Source organism: Hipposideros armiger, unplaced genomic scaffold (assembly GCF_001890085.2).
Source record: "Hipposideros armiger isolate ML-2016 unplaced genomic scaffold, ASM189008v1 scaffold_660, whole genome shotgun sequence".
NCBI lineage: Eukaryota > Metazoa > Chordata > Mammalia > Chiroptera > Hipposideridae > Hipposideros > Hipposideros armiger.
Window position 1 is genome coordinate 260,563 of NW_017732010.1, and position 17,413 is coordinate 277,975.

Here is a 17,413-nt window from a genome sequence, read left to right on the forward strand (position 1 = left end):
TGCATACTAGGTTATTCACAGGATTTTGATAAATGAAATGTAATAATCTTTCTTACTATGTCATTGATTACCTTGTTGAGTTTATGCATTGTTGAATTATTTCTTAAAATATCCTGTAATTTCCGGCGCTCTATAATTTTTAAAATTTGGTCATTTTCTGTTAAATGCAAAAGAGATAAAAACCTAAGACAGCCCAAATTCAAAATTGTCGGTTTCCAATCCCAGGAACATTAGGGTTATTCAGTGATGATGGCAATATATTTAGTTTGGCCTGGATGAACTGATCAGATTCCATTCTGAGAAGCCTGGCAAGGGGCTTATGGAGAAGAAGTATGTTTGCTTTTCTAATTTCAGTTATTTTGTAGTGGAGAAGAGAGAACTAAACTTTCCCCAAATGGCCTTTCAAAAGTAAGAACAGCTCTAAGAAGATGCAGTATATGGAGAGGTGGAATCAAGATATGATATTTTTGGCCTAGATACCCTTCCCCGAATTCCCATGTAACAAAAGAAAAGTCACTTAGCCAAATGGTCCACTTTCCACTGTCTTAGATTCAAATGCAATTGGTAGTAGGAGACCTAGAGAAAGTCTTCCTGAGCCAGAAAAAAACAGTATCAGGAATGATTTGGTTTCAAGGATATTTTGGATTTGGGTTACTTTGAACAAAACTGTTTCTATATACTAACCACTATTTTCTTTTTTTATATACATTTTGAACCTCTACTCAATGCTTAAATTTATCTTACCCTATTCCCTTGTTTCACGAATGAGACACCTGGGAAGGTATGCAACTTGTTCAAGTTCACTGAATGACAAGAGTATTGACTGAGGTCCAGGACTAACTTCCTGTCTTAAATGTTGGTGAAATCGTCTCTCTAGAACCTCATGAATAAGTCCTATGGACTGCGTTTACACTAATGAACTCAGCCTCTAAACTCAGCAAACATTACTCCTCTCTACCTTCATAAATAGTTCATTGAGGACACAAACTTTAACTTGTATTCTCTTCTATCTTGCTACACAACTAGATAAAAGCAGATGCTCCGTAAATAGGGTAAGGTGGCTCATTGAATTTCTAGACATATTTCTTCATTTCAAAGCCACGTTAAAGTGCTCCAAAATGAGAAGAAGTACATGCGGTTTTTCTTTGGTTACCTTACCAGAATGGCAAGTTTAAGCTTTCAAGCCATTTAGATAGATATATAAATAGATAGGTAGATAGATGATAGATAGATTATAGATAGATAGATGATAGATATCCTCAAAGAGCAAATTACTAAGAGCAGGAATTAATGGGAAAAATTGTGTGAGACAAAAAACATAAATGTGCCTGATGAATAAAAGTGAAATGAAATGTGAAAATTGGATGGTTAGGCAAAATAAGTGAATGAGCAAAATAGAAATGTACTGTGTACTTTTTAAACCTTAATTATCTAAATAAATGACTCAATTCTTTGAATCAATAAGGTATAGGGCAAGGGACCCAGATTGAGGGTCAGAGAATCTGAGTTCTTAGCTTGGGGTCGGCCCTAAGCATCTGCGTGACCTTGGCCAAGTCACTAAAATGTATGCTGTACTTCCCTGGTTCATTCAGTGGACATTATCCTTGCCATGAATCATAGAATCATAGATTAATATGTATCATAGCAATAGCTAATGATTTTTAGGTGTTTATTATATAAGTTCCTTACATCTATCATGTAATTTAACACTTAAAACAATCTGATGAGTTATAATAAAAATTCTATGCAAAATTGATTCAGTCATTACTTGTACACCCATTTTCAGGCCAGGAAATAGGTTTAGTGAATTTAAGTGTTGTAAAAACGGGAGTTTGAAACTTTGTTTCTGTGACTCCAGCATATATCTTCTAATAAGTATGTAATAGAAAACAGGAAGTTGAAGATCAAATTCAGTACTGGTTTTCTGGTTGGGTAAATCAAGTAGAAAAGAGCTATATTGCACAGCAATTTAAGAGCAGCTGGAAAGAAATTCTGCTAGCTAATATGATTGCCTTCCTCTGTAATGAATGTATTCTAAGGTTAAGAGGAACGACTGGCCATTTGGGAAGCAGAAAGTAATGACTTATACTTGATAGGAAAATGCAATTTTTTATGAGGTAAGGATTTGTATTACCTTTCTATCATAGCTGTAACAAATTGTCACACATTTAGTAGCTTAAAACAATACATATTTACTATTTCACAGTTCTATAGGTTAGAAGTCCTGTGAGTGTGGATAGTTTGCAAGTCTTACAAAGCCAAAATCAAGGTGTTGGCAGAGCTGTGTTCTCTTCTGGAGACTCTGGGAAAGAAGCTACTTCCAGACTCATTCAGGTTGTTGGCAGAATTCAATTCTTTGAAGCTTTAGAGCTGAAGTCTTCATTTCCTTGCTGGCTGTTAGCTTGAGGTCTAACTTTATCTCCTAAGGCTTATCCCTAAGCCCCAATCAAGATGAACTAAGTCTGGATTTATTGGAGTAGAATTTAGGCAATGCTCTTTTTTGTTTGTTTGTTTAAAGGTGTCAGGAAATTACAATATGCTTGTGAGGGTGAATAACACCCCAAAACACTAGTTTTCTTCAACTTGATTAAATTCATTTTGTAAGTTATTCATCCAAACACACTTTCTGCACAACCTCTTTCTGTCCCCACCCAGCCAGGGCTTGGAGTCCCGAGCTAGATAGGATACATGTCCTATTCCTATTGTGCACACAATGTAGTAGCACAAACAGACACAGGAGGGAATAATTACAACATCATATGATACATTGTAAAATAGGTATTTGAAAAACTCATTCTGGGAGCTCTGAGACATTAATTGTGCTTGGGACATTGCAGAATGATTTTGCTTGATTTATGCTTGATAGTTCTTTTCAAAATTGTCTGCCCAGGACCCAGAGACAGAGATTTATGTGTGTCCCGGTCTCAGCATGCTCCAGTGAGGAAGATGCATTTATACTGTACTTCTCAAAATTTAACAGGCTAAGAACTTCCTCAGGTGTTTATTAAAAATTCAGATTCACAAGTCCTTCTCCCAAAGATGGAGTCAGAGGGTCTGTGGTCGGGCGCAGATACTTAAAAAATGTTCAGCAAGTCCTGGGGGTGACTGATGTAGGTGATCCATGAACCCACACTTTGTGGAACACTGGTTCATGCTACATCGGTGACTTGGTACCTGTTCATTCAATAGCCTAAAACTAATGCAAGCCCCAAGCAATCTTATAAAAAAGGATGTATAGTTTGAGTTTCTTACATCAGTAACCGATCTTTAGGAAAGAGAAACCTCATTATATTTTGTTTTTCTTAATGGTTTCATGTATTGAAATATTAGGGGCATTCTAGGCCATGATAGGGGTGGGGAATTAAAACTTTACCTTGGCATTTCTATCTCAAAGATCCTATTGGAAGTAAAGACAGTATTTTGCAAGAATAATTCTAGTATAAAGACTCAGATTTTGCAAAAAGAAAACAAACAAAAACAACAGTGAAGAGAAAATAATAGGTAACTGGGAGCATGCATTTTGACATCTTTCCCAGTGGCACAATCTATTCTAAATAGTTAGAATGACAGGAAGGAGTTTGCATTTGCCCTACAGGTATGGAATACGGGGATTGGAGAGGAGCGCTTATTCCTTGTTCAGATTCAGGAGAAATATAGCTTGTTTAACATACCACAAACTAAGGCATGTACTAGATAAGAAAACAGCCTCGCTTTGCTTACACAAAGGTTCGGGACACTTCATGGCAACTTAGATATGTATGGGGAATGCCACTGTCAGCCAGTTTCATAGCAACTGGACTGTGGTATAGGGCCTGTAAAAATCCAAGATATTTTGGAAATAGAGAAGTGGAAGTTGAAAGTTGGCACTGGTATGCATTTACAGGGTTTATGTTTTTGTGTTCTGATAAACTAGTATTTATTAAGTTACGTTTATGTATAATTTTTATGTAGAATAAAAAATGCTTTCCTTTGGAGTAAGCCAAGAAGATTGGTTAAAATGTATGGGCCTGGAAATGTAGATCCATGAAAAATGTCCTGTGATGCAGGGTCCATGGCGAGTGTAAAAAATGAAACCAGAGTGATGTTGCATAAAACCTTGAGTGACTAGGAAGTTGTATTTCAAAAGTTATTCGAGGTTTTAAGACATTCTTTATCTCTCAAAGTTCTTTCTGTGATGAAATAAATCATTTTTATTCTGTGTTGTTGAATCTTTGGGCAAGAAGCATGAGACTATTTAGAAATAAGCTTTTTTTTTTTTTTATTCCATGTGAACAGTAAAGAAAATCATTTTGTTTCTAGTAGTGGAACCAAATCTTCAGTTGTTTTTTTTAAATTTGAGAAGTGAAAATAAAAATGCATTTATAGGATTCCTAAGGCTAACAATTAGAGAAAATGCCAGGAACTGCTCATGGTACTGTTGTGATTACAAATTCCCTTAACAGTTCAAATTAGAGCTTTTTCAGTTTTGAAGAGGTCCTTTTCTTATTAAACAAATCTAAGCACACTTAAAAAAAATCCACTGACAGATTTAATAATTTATCTTGACCTGCTGCTGTACATATATACTTGATCGCTCCTCAAAATTGAAAAGGAACTACCATATTTCACAAAGCAACATGCAACTCAGTTGTCAATAAAGAATTTAACAAGATCTGAAAGAGATTCACAATGATTTGCTTAACTAGCTTTGGCTAATTACTATCAAATGTATTTTAGTAAAGATAAATTTGAAATAAGCTAAATATATAGAAGGAAGAACCACTTGCCAAATGAACTTAGTAGACACAGTAGGCAAAGAATGAATGAGCTTAACCGAGAAATGCAACATACATCTCCTGGTAACAATCACATCTACCAATATGAGACTCAATATAAATTGACTTCCAGGTGTATCTGCAATGGCATTATCTACATGTCCAGTCATGTTTCCTCCATTATTGATCTGAGAACTCTTGCTGAGAGGAGTGATTCTTCCATAACTACCACTCACCACATATGTCTGCTGGCAGGGAAATTTGAAAAGTCCTTTATAGAGTAGATGACTCAAGCGAATTGGATCACCATATGCAATGCATATTGCCAGATATCACAGAGAGTACAAGTGTCCACCATGTGTTTGAAACACTGCCATCCAAACTTGTTGCTGCATCCTTAGTAAACCCAGGGGCACAGATCTGACCCTTTGATTAGAAGTGCTATAAGTTTACAGAGCGCAAAATACAACCTTGTTCCTAGCAGCCCCCTTTCTAGATAGCTAGGGAATAGGGTGAGGAAGGAAAGCTATAAATGTGGAATGATTAGCATTGATAAATATTTTATGAGTCCTCTTACAATATCAGTGCCAGAATGACCTAATGAACAGTAAAAGATATTTCATTAAGATGCTTTTGGGAACTCTGATTTTGAAGCCTACTCAATAAGCATAATAACTGCTAATGTTGGGTGAAATATGTTTCAAATATATTGGGTTTGGGAAAACTCCAAACATGTTTTTAAAGCACTTTCCCCTTTTGATTTTTGAATCCATGTACAGATTAAAAGTAATTCAATACTGACTCATGTGTAAATCATCAAAGTATTATTTCATAAAAACCTATCTGATTTCCAAATAGAATATTATTTCTTTACATTCTTATTTGTATATTTCTGTATTATATATATTCAGTACAGAAAAACGTGAACTACCATTTTAAATTTGACTTAATCTTTATGATTTCCAAAGTCATGACAGTACACTACACTTTGTTCAATATCCAAACAACCACAGAACTCAAAACTGAATAGTTTCAGGACTTTATCTTGTAGGAAAGTAAACAGGTTGATATAAGAACTTTTTGTCCCCAATTTTCATTGTCAGTACAGAATCAAATACTACCTAAAGCCTTCTAATAGAAGAAATGAGAGTTAATTAGTAGTTATGATTAGTGTTCTTGATTTAAAATCCAGGAAGTACTTTATTGGCTCATTTTCATTAATTTATAAAGCAAATATAAATTAACTGCCAGTCACAAATGATACAAAGATTAATCAGATATAGTCTCTATGTTTGAGAAACCTTACCAGCAAGAGAAATAGATATGTATAACTAAGACTAATAGCACCACATTCCAATAAATGATTAAAGAAAGTTATTGAAAGGAAGATTAAACTATAGTTAAATTTTATAATCTTTTTGTAATATTCTAATTCTTTGAAATTTAGATAAAACATTCATTTATTGAGTTGTCAGAAAAGTCATGACGCATTTTTGCAATAGATTGCACTAGTTTATTTTTGGAAGTACTAGAGTTATTTGTGTATGTTATTGCTATGTCATTTGACAGCTGACAGTTCTAGCTTCATTTTAAAAAAAAATTAAGTAATTTGGTTCACTTTTGGAGATTTTACAACAAACTGAAGATGTAAGACCAAATTGTGCATTTTCACCATATTTTACTATTATACTTCCTTAAAGGGAAGAACGTGCACCAAGCTTGTGAAAAGTTGCATAAAGTTTATGGTGACCATGCTCTACAAGAATGTCAGTGCCAACGATGGTTCACAAAATTCCGTGCTGGTGATTTTGATCTCAACAATGCTCCTTGGTCAGGGAGGCCCTCTGAGGTTGATAATGACAAAAAGACATTCATTGATCGAGTCAAACCCATGTTACACAACAAGAGAGATTGCAGAAATATTGAACATCCATCATTCAAGCATTCATGACCACCTGAAGAAGCCAGGATACGTAAGCAAGCTCGATATTTGGGTTCCTCATGAACTCAAAGAAGTTAATTTGATGGCGCATATAAACATCTGCAATATACTCATTAAACGTGAGGAAAACGATCCTTTTTTTGAAGCGACTGATAACTGGTGATGAGAAGTGGATTGTTTACAACAATGTGGTGTGCAAACAGTCTTGGTCCCGATGTGATGATTCGCCTCAAACGACATTGAAAGCAGACATTCATCAGAGGAAAGTTATGCTCTCAGTGTGGTGGGATTTTAAAGGTGTCGTGTTTTTCGATCTCCTACCAAGGAACCAAACAATCAGTTCGAATGTGTACTGCTGACAATTGGACAGTTTGAATGAATTCATCATCTAGAAACGTCCAGAGCTTGTTAATTGTAAAGGAGTTGTGTTCCATCGCAACAACATGAGACCACCACACACAAGTTTGATCACCCAGCAAAAATTATTGGAGCTTGGATGGGATGTGTTGCCACACCCACCATACTTGCCTGACCTTGCGCCATCAGGCTTCCACTTATTTCGCCCTCTTCAAAACTCCTTGCGTGGTATAACGTTCAATTCAGATGAGGCTGTAAATCAACACTTTGTTCAGTTTTTTGCAAATAAAGAGGTCCTTCTAAGAACAAGGAATTATGAAGCTCACTGAAAGATGGCAAAAAGTTATCGAAGAAAACATCATTGATTGATCTTTGTTCTTTATATAAATAAATTACCTTTGAAAAACATATAAAAATACATCATGACTTTTCCGACAACCCAATAGATTGTTCAGTATCCCAAGTATCCTTGATAAATGAAATTTGATGTTTTTCCATCTAATGGAAAACAACAAATATGTGTGACAAAACTCAAATATATTGTAAGTGAAAGAGACTTTACAAAATTGGAATAACTTTTAAAAATATCATTTTAATAGTTTCTTTTTAAAAATTTCAATATATCATATAAATTACTTTGGCTCATTAAAATGATATTAATAATTATATCAATCAATATTTCAGGTCATGACCCCAGGATTTAAGAAGTTCTTCAAGACAATGTCAAATATGATCCAAGAGAAAATGTGATTTGAGTCTGGAGACAATTGTGCATGTAAGTATTGGAAAATTAGATTTTCTTATGGTAAAATGTAATAAAAACTGAACTATCAACTCATTAATTACTGAATTGCAAAAACTTTGATTCATTTTTTTTTCTTCTGTTACAACATGCATGGTTTTATTAATATCTAAAATTAATACACTGTTTCTAATTTTTGGTTATATTTTTAAGAATAACTAGTAATAAATCCCAGTACAGCAGACAGAAGAGAATACGTTATCCAAAAGAGTGCTACACTTAGAAAGAAAAGCTGCTCCCAGGTGAGTCATTGGTGAGGGAAGCAATGGCATAGATTCTATGTGCTAGTTAATGGGATGTTCCCATTTCATGTGATAATAAAAACAATAAGCAAAACACGTGGAAAAGTTTCTTTCTAATTCTTATTCTAACATTTGCCCTGTAATAAAAATCATTACAAGTTTCCTAACAAAATTCAATCTAAGTTCATAGTTCACTGGCAAACATCTATTGATTGGATTTTTTAATCTTCTTTGAAAAATGTATTTTATACATTCAGTTAAGTAAATAATATATTTCATGACTATACCAGGATAATTCATATCTCATAAAAATACTGTCAGAGAAGCTTGCTATTGGACCCCCTAGGGAGTGAGCATTAGAGACTTTATCCCAGCAATGTCTGTCTCTTAGAATTAAGAAGTTAAGGTTTTTTTTTTTTTAATTTTATTAAAAGGGTGGTTTTTTGGACGCCCTTTTTCATTAGCTCAGAATTATACTGATCATTAGAAATATTTAAAAGAAGTATATTTTTTTTGCTATTATCCATCTTCTATGTTTAATAATGTAGATGACTTAGGGGATTTTTTATTTCGTGGTTATAAAAGCAATTGAATCATTCAGTGAAGCATACTTTCTATTAAATTATAAGGCCATTTAAAAGAAATATGGATACTGATTCTCAAGAAATTGGTCCATTAGCAATTTCTTCCCTTAAAGTATTGAAGACTCAGAAAATTAAAAATGAGATTAATATTTATAGGAAATAAAGGTAAACTTTATAGTAAATATGTCATCAAAATATGTGCATTTATGTTCTTGCAAAACTCTTTATTTTGATGTTAATCATTTTATCCCAATTTTGGTAAACAAAATGTTTTCTATTACCAAAATATATATATGTAAGAAGCTTTCTTGCTTGTAATACTAATTAAATTAACCTAAAATGTATTTAATGAAGCTCTTTAATATTTTAAAGCATGATGCTATTAAACTGGTAATACATAAGACTATTAATCAAATCTTTAAAGCAAAGTTATTGTGTAGTTTTAAAGAAATTTTCTGTTGAGAGCCATGTATATTTATTTCATAAATTTGATGGATGAATTAAATTCTTTTTATTTTCTATTGCAGTTTGATTTATATTATATAGCATATTTTTTTGGCATTAATGATGGAGAAAAAGTGTATGCTGTGTTTTCTGCTTCTCTTGCCTTTTTTTATGGTAAGCATAAATTTTTCTAAGTATCTGCCTATCTATGAGTATTTCTGTTTTAACTTCCAATATATCTATAGCTGGTAAAGGTGAATCACAACAAAATGACATGCAGTTATCTGATGCATAAATTAAGTACATTTTTACATCCAATCAACACAGCAATAATTGATTCCTTTTAGTGTACACTTGAAGGCTTTTCACCCCACAGCAGGAACTACAGGATAGTGGCACGGCTGGGTATGGGGCATGTCAAAGTGAGGAAGGTAAATGAATACAATATGCAAGACACCAGACAAAAGTAATTATCAGAGTTTGAAAAAAAAAAAAAGAATACTTCTATAGTCATACATAGTAGATAAAATGTTTTCAACCAGACCTGTTGATTCTGAGTTAAAACTATTAAAAACACAGGTCCTAACCTGTTGATTTTTCTCCCATTCTGCCAACTGATTGACTTATATTGATAAAAAAAAGTAATTCAGAACCAGGCACTATATTTTAAATTAATTTCCTCATCCATTCATTCAAAGAAGCACTAAGTGTCCATTTTCTAGCAGGCACTGATGCTAAGTATGGGGCAGGTGTGTACACGAGCGTGTGACCTCATGTGCACCTTTGCATGTCTATGTGGGATGTAGGGCTAGAGGGGCAAAGCAGACAAAAGGTGACTAAAAAGCAATTGCTATACCGGAGGAAATATGTATCTTATATGTTTCATTTTATTTTTAGTTGCAGAAATATTTTGTTCATATTTTTCTCTGTTTCACATAAAATCATAACTGTATTCTTATCTCATTATATGTATGAGAAACTGAGAGACATAATCTCACCTACTTCTGTGCCAGCAAATAATTTTCCTGTGGTGTTTCCAAGCAAACCCCACAGAGATTCAAACAAAGAAACTCAAGAAAAATATAGAAAACCTAAACTGGAAAAAAGCAAGGCTACATTCCTGTCAGCATTTGTATTCGAAAACATTCTCAAGTCTAGGAGAAGTCCAAATTCTGCACTTCGTAGACCTTATCTTGGATAAATAGACTAGAATTCAAGAAACAGGACTCCTGTTTCTTTAGCTCACACCCTCCACCGAGCTTGCCAATGAGCTTCCCAGGCCAACATTGATTCCCAGCAGGTAATTCTGTAACAGATTACCAATCCGATTATTGTGATTGAAGGAACTGTGGCAGTTTCTCAGACAGTGTGCAAATCTGAGTTTTTATTTTAAGTAAGAGTAAATATATTGATTTTATGCGATTCTATAAACTTACTGAAAGCAGGAGAAAAATATTAATTTTCCTGATGTTTTGAATTTCTCTTTATTACTTGTGCAGCATAACTGCTGCATACATCTTTATTAGAAAATTAAAACTAAAGAATGAAAGAGTTCATGTTAAATGGTGGTCAGGTGATGCTGAAACTTGAGTGGTACCACACGCTGAGGGAATGTTACTATTTAGACATCATAAATTCAACTTTCTGCTAGACAACAGAAAATCAAGAGTAAGGGGAGAAAATAAGAGTAGAAAGACAACTGCTTATGGAAAATAATCAATAGAAATAATGCAAAAATTAAGAAGAAATAAAGTTGAAAAGAGGTTTGTACATTCTTCACATTACAAAATAGGAAAAAGCATTGTAAAAATCAAAGTGGACTTGAAGCTTAAAATTGTGCTACTAAATTGGAAGGATATAATATATAGATTCCAACATCTTAACTGATGTGCCCAGAATAAAAATTCTACTTACTGACATCACAGATGAAGTTTTCAATATTTTGATTATCAAAATATAAAAATGGCAACAATTATGAGCATTATCATGTGCCATATACTCCCCTCTGTTATCTTGATACCATTTTATTCCATTTTACGAAAAGAAAGCAGAGGCTTAGGGGGTTGACTATCTTGCCTACATTCACAGAGCAGGCGAAAATGTAGTGGTAGCTTTTGAATACAGCTCTGCCTGCATTCCACAGCACATGTCCTGGAGCGCCCGAGCCTCCACAGGCTTTAGAGAGCCAAGCATCGACTGGTCTTCCCTACTCTACTGTTGTCAATGTCTTGTTGGTCACTTGAAGTTGGACGTGATAGGGGATATTTACTGAGAAAGAGGCAAACACTACCAGTCAGGATTTTCCCCCCAGAGCCAGTTGACCAGGCAGCACATCACCAGTTATTGTTTTCTACTGTGACAGACTGCCTACAACAGACATTTTCACAATGCTGAAGTTTTATTATTTTTTTTAATTCCTTAGATTCTTGTCATAGCAGAACCAGAAGAGGGTCATGATGACCTGAATCAGTTGGGTGTTACTAGAAATAAAATCATGACAGCTCAATATGAATGTTACCAGAAAATTATGCAAGACCCCATTCAACAAACAGAAGGTAAACATGACTTGAATTTTAAATGCATTTGATATTTTTTCTAAAAGAAAACGACCCCATTACACCATTATGGGTTTCTTAGTTTCATTATTATAAATGGGTTAGTTGCTAATTTTTCTGGCACATGAGCAATTTTATTTATTTATTTATTTAATTTTTTAAAAAAGATTTTTATTGGGGAATTGGGGGAAGGGGAACAGACAAGTTGCTGTCATTTTGTTCTTCAGTCTAGTTGTGGACTGCCGCTCACTGCGGCTGCTGGCTACACACGGTAGCCCATGGCAACCCACTGCAGCAAGGGCTGCAGCCTATGCCATCANGAAGGGGAACAGACAAGTTGCTGTCATTTTGTTCTTCAGTCTAGTTGTGGAGGACGTTGTTTCACTGGCCCAAATTGGCACCATCATTGCGCTCTCCCCGGGCGAGGCAGATCAGTTGCCGGCTTCTGGACTGCCGCTCACTGCGGCTGCTGGCTACACACGGTAGCCCATGGCAACCCACTGCAGCAAGGGCTGCAGCCTATGCCATCACCGGAGACTCATGGCTACCCAGCTCCAGGTTGAGCTGTTGTTCAGTATCTTAGCTGTAGAGGGCAGTGTCACTGGCCCTCATATGTGGGATCTGAACCGGGGTCCTCTGGCGTCCCACGCCAGTTCTTAACCAACGCACCACTCGGCCAGCCCTGGAAAAATATTTGATAGTACAATCTACAAGGTTTACATAAATAAAATGTTAAAAGTAGATTATTATTAATATCTATAGCTGTCAAAATGAACTTGCTTGTGAGAAAGAAAAAATAAGTGGTTTTTCCACCGTGGTAAACTTTTAAAACCTTAATATAAGTGAACAATATAATTTGTTCATATTTAGAGAAGTATTTACACATATCTGCTCAAATATTTTTATTATATATTTATCCTGTTAAAAAATATCTGTAAAATATGCCAGACAATGACAAATTATCTGATATTAGGTCAATAGGGGTTGAATTATCAAGTATTGAAATATTGGTATACAAATTCCGTGTTAACTAATCCAGCTTTTCATTTTATTCCATTAAAATCTGTATTATTAGCATAAAACAATTGAATAACACCTTCCAAATCATCTAGATATATGTAAAAGTATGCTTCAAATCTAATTGTTGAACAACAGAAATAGGTTCATGAGGGTTTCATAATAAAATAATTTTCTGACTAAATAAGTTTAGAATCACTGCATTAATAGATTTTCCTATTGGAACTTCATAACACACTTTGTAATTTTAAATACTCCAGAAAGTATTGCAATAAAGAACTGTTTTTATTTTAATATTGTATTTCCCAATGTTGTTGAACCACAGCACATTTTTAAATGGGATACCTACTCATGTCTCACTCAAATGTCAGACAACACAGTTTGAAAAATTCTGGACCTTGTAATTTATTTTGCTGCCAGTGTTCTCGCTTATCAGATAGAATCTTTTGAGCAATGACATGGACTTGTTTGAGATGCCTTCTAAAATAATACCAGGAAATTTTTCTCTGACAGACCACAAAATGCACTTTATTTAATAATGTAGAGAGACAAACTATTTAAATAAGCACTTGGAAATCACTGGAAAGAAAACCGAGATCATGCGAGGTTGTTTTTTTAAAAATTAGAGTTATTTAGATATTCAGGGCAATAGAATTTTTTTCTACTTACATGAGGCCTAGATTAATTCTGAGATTGCTGTGCAAATCTATTAGACATAATAAACATCTCATGCAACACTCATGGTCTAAGCTTTTTCTAGATATCACTATATTTAATTTAGAAATTAATTATTCTAATAATTACTTGGTGAAAAATCCAAGTGATTGCTGCATACTCATGCACCGCATGACAGTGTTGCAGTCAATGATGATCCACATATAAGGTGGTAAACCAGAGAGCCTAGGTGTGCGGTAGGCTAGGCCATCTAGGTTTGTGTAAGTTTACTGTGTGGTGTTGGCACAATGACAAAATCACCTAACAATGCATCTCTCAAAACATATCACCGTCATTAAGCGGTGCCTGACTAGATTTTATATAACGTCTTCATTTTCAGTAGACAATCTTTATTCCATGTCAGTGTGAAGCCACCATTAAGAATGCATGTCTTCATGTCTACCTAGACGGAGTAGTAATCCCTAATTTTTACTCTTCCCTGAGGCATCTACTGCAACAGAACCTGGGATGGCTGGCTGTGCTGGAATGATGTGGCAGCCGGGACGGAATCAATGCAGCATTGCCCTGATTACTTTCAGGACTTTGATCCTTCAGGTAATAGCAGAAATTTATATATGATGTCTTTGACATCCACTTAATAAACCTAAATTTAATTAAATCACTGTTTTGTTTTATTTATTTTTTTAATTTTAAAGAAAAAGTTACAAAGATCTGTGACCAAGATGGAAACTGGTTTAGACATCCAGCAAGCAACAGGACATGGACAAATTACACTCAGTGTAATGTGAACACACATGAGAAAGTGAAGGTACGTAATAATTAAAATTGAAATTTAATTTACACTATCTATTTAGAAAGTTAGTTACCAATACAGTATGAAGAAAATTTAGCTAGTACTCCATTCCATTGTAAAGCCATTCCATAATATACTTTGAGAAAAACTGTAAGAGAAGTATCTTTGTAGAAATTATTAATATTGATTCTTTCATTACACTGAGGAAGTAATTCTGCTAGGTAATACTGTATTTACAAGTCAATGTCTCAGTATTAGAATTTCAAACTTTCCAAAGGCGGGTGGGGAAACATACTTTAAAAGTGTAAGCAGGGCCGGCCAAGTGGCTCAGTTGGTTAAGAGCTCACTCAAGAGTTTGAGCTCTGAGCAATAGCAGTTCGATTCCCGGCCCAAGCTGAGCAGCCGCTGAGCTGCCAACTGGTGGCAGGATGGCTCAGCTTAAAAAAAAAAAAGTGTAAGCAAAGGGAAAATTTTGATTTGTGGTGGAATTTTTAGAATTATGTTCAGGGAACGTGCTCAAGTATACAAGATAAGACCAGCAGGGTTGAAACTGTTCTATCTGTCCCTCAGCAGAAGGCTTTCATTCTGACTGGCTATTAGGTCACATTCTCACTCAAATCCTGCTTTTAACACCATACATTAAGTCAAGGTTAGGCACAGCTTGTCATAACAATAAAGCTTTGATAGAAAGTGCCTCCATATATTTGCACATGTGTGTATATATAAAGGCAGTTTGTCACAGTGATTAAAACTGAGTCCTGATACGACTTCATGTTTCTGCCCATTACCAACTATGTGACCTTGAGCAAGCCTTAAATCCCCTCATGCATAAAATGGGGATCACAATAAACCAACTCTCAAGATTTTCATAAAAATGGGCTTAATACAAGGAAAATACTTAGAAACTAACAAGCATGTAGAAAGTACTTGATAACTGTCAGCTATCATAATTATAAATGAGGTATTCTTTGTTTATTTAGAGAAGGGTTTGAAAAGAATTATAAAAATAAGCAATAAAATGGTAGATTACAAATAAACAGAATACAGAAAAATAAAAATCATAAAGAAAAAGTCAAGGAAGTCAAAGCCAGGGGAAAGTCAGAACATTTTCTTATAGACCATAGCTAAGCTACCATATTAAGATTTGTCTCAGAGCCTCAAATATGTCAAAGGAAAAGGAGTAACCCAGTTGGGAATGAAAGCCTTATCTGGCATTTAAGTAAACAACAAAAAGAAAATCATCAAATAGCCTTTGATTTAAGGTGCACGAAGTGATAGAGTGAAAATTGTCAATGTCCTTCAAAATATAAAATGCTAGTTTCATATATTACACAACCTAGGTCAATAAAATCATTTCTTTGTATATTTAACATACAACTTCTAATTTCTTAAACAAAAAGGGCATACAATTTATAAATTTTGATGTCACTGGATAAATTTGCATAAATATTCTTCGTTCCACCTGTATTCAGGCATTTATTGGTTGGCAAGCTAACTGACAAGGCTATCAGATCACATGTTTTTAAATATGTAATTTATTCTATTGAACTGGATCTTCTACACATGCAGTATTATAATATTGATATGAACCTTAATTTTTTTTTATGCATACAAATTATAGACTGCACTGAATTTGTTTTACCTGACTATAATTGGACATGGACTATCTATTGCATCACTGCTTATCTCACTTGGCATATTCTTTTACTTCAAGTAAGTACATAGAAAATACATTTTTTTTAACTTACCAATTATTTCTGGTGAATGCAGTGTCATGTGCATGTTTATGTTATGTGCTGACAAAATATATGAAATATTGATGATGTATAACGTTTGAAATAAATTGAATGTTTAGAATACTTTGAAATATGTTAACCTTATCTTGACTTTGTAAAATATATAGAGAGAAAACTGATGAAATATCGTAAGCCCAACTTTACAAAATTAGTAGACATGCAAAAATGAAGTTATGTAGTAAGGAGGGTGCCAAAATCCGTATGTAAACCTGTGTGTATTTGCTTTGAACACTATCAAATATTATAGTCCTTCTGAATTGAACTTTCATATTCTTGGTCAATTTTAGTAATGACCAAGAATATGAAATTTCAATTCATAGAAGAATAAGTAACAAGAATAAGTAATGTTAGCAATGACATTTAATATATATTATGAGGATAATAATCTCAATATATTAATGTTAGGTTATTTTTGCTGGTTTGGGGGCTTTGTCATTAAAATGATGAAATTATACATTGAATTTTACTTGAAATTACAATTCCTTTTGGGGTATGGGGGAAGAGTAAGTTCCAATTTCTAGATTCAACAAATGATTTTTTAAATTGATAGGAAAGTAAATTCCAAAAACATACATACATTATCTTATGTATTAATGTGGTTTTCATAATTTTGATCACCACCGATAATTATAGCATGAAATGTAAAGAATGATTAGCTATATTGTCTTCTTCTTCTCTTCCTTCGCTTCTCCCTCCTAGTAACAATCATTAGCTTGTTACCAAATAGAGTACTGGCACATCAAAATAATCCAAATCCAGAAATTTTTAGAGTTGGATGTTAGCTACATATGGAACTCAAGCATTATCAACTTTGAGTCCATAGTCCATCAAATATTCAGAGTTAATCAAATAGTACACAAACCAACCAAATTAACTCTCAGGGGGAAAAAATGCAATCCTTAATTAAAAACAAACTATAATTTTGAGACACAAGACTTGCACTTACTTTTGCAATATACTTGTTAAAAATTTTAAGACACTTTAAGCATGTTACTAATTTTTAAATAAGGAAAATAAATATATATATATATATATATATATATATATATAAACTGCAATTCTAATATCCTATTGAGCAATTATTTCTATTTTTATAACTCTATTTCATGTGTATCTGTTTTTACAGTTTTAATTATAATACACTAAATATTTTAACTATTTCTATAAGTTAGCATTATATAATTAATACTTTCCATATCGCTAAAGAGTTTTTAAAACAGCCATTTAATTCACTAAATAAAACCCCTTTTATTAAGTTGACAGGTTATTAAATCATTCCTCTATTTTTGAGCATTAACATTGCTTCCAATGTTTCCTATCAATATAAAAGTGAAATGGACATTTTCAGAAATAACTTTTCCCATATTTTGCACTACTTTTTTAGGCTACATTCCCAGAGACATGGGATATCTTGGTCAAAGTGTATATATCTTTTTATAGCTTTTAAAATAC

At 33.8% G+C, this 17,413-nt stretch overlaps 1 protein-coding gene across 2 annotated transcripts in view; it reads left to right on the forward strand.

The window, feature by feature from the left end:
* CALCRL (calcitonin receptor like receptor) overlaps positions 1 to 17,413 on the forward strand; it is a 100,023-nt gene that overhangs the window by 49,942 nt on the left and 32,668 nt on the right. Inside the window, exons 2-8 of one of the 2 annotated variants that reach the window (XM_019626136.1) lie at positions 7,738 to 7,828; positions 8,009 to 8,097; positions 9,209 to 9,299; positions 11,548 to 11,680; positions 13,856 to 13,966; positions 14,068 to 14,180; positions 15,787 to 15,878. In XM_019626136.1, coding sequence (XP_019481681.1) covers positions 9,246 to 9,299; positions 11,548 to 11,680; positions 13,856 to 13,966; positions 14,068 to 14,180; positions 15,787 to 15,878 — 503 coding nt within the window. In that variant the 5' untranslated portion in view covers positions 7,738 to 7,828; positions 8,009 to 8,097; positions 9,209 to 9,245. The remainder of the gene's footprint in view (positions 1 to 7,737; positions 7,829 to 8,008; positions 8,098 to 9,208; positions 9,300 to 11,547; positions 11,681 to 13,855; positions 13,967 to 14,067; positions 14,181 to 15,786; positions 15,879 to 17,413) is intronic. The other variant, XM_019626137.1, reaches the window with a different exon arrangement.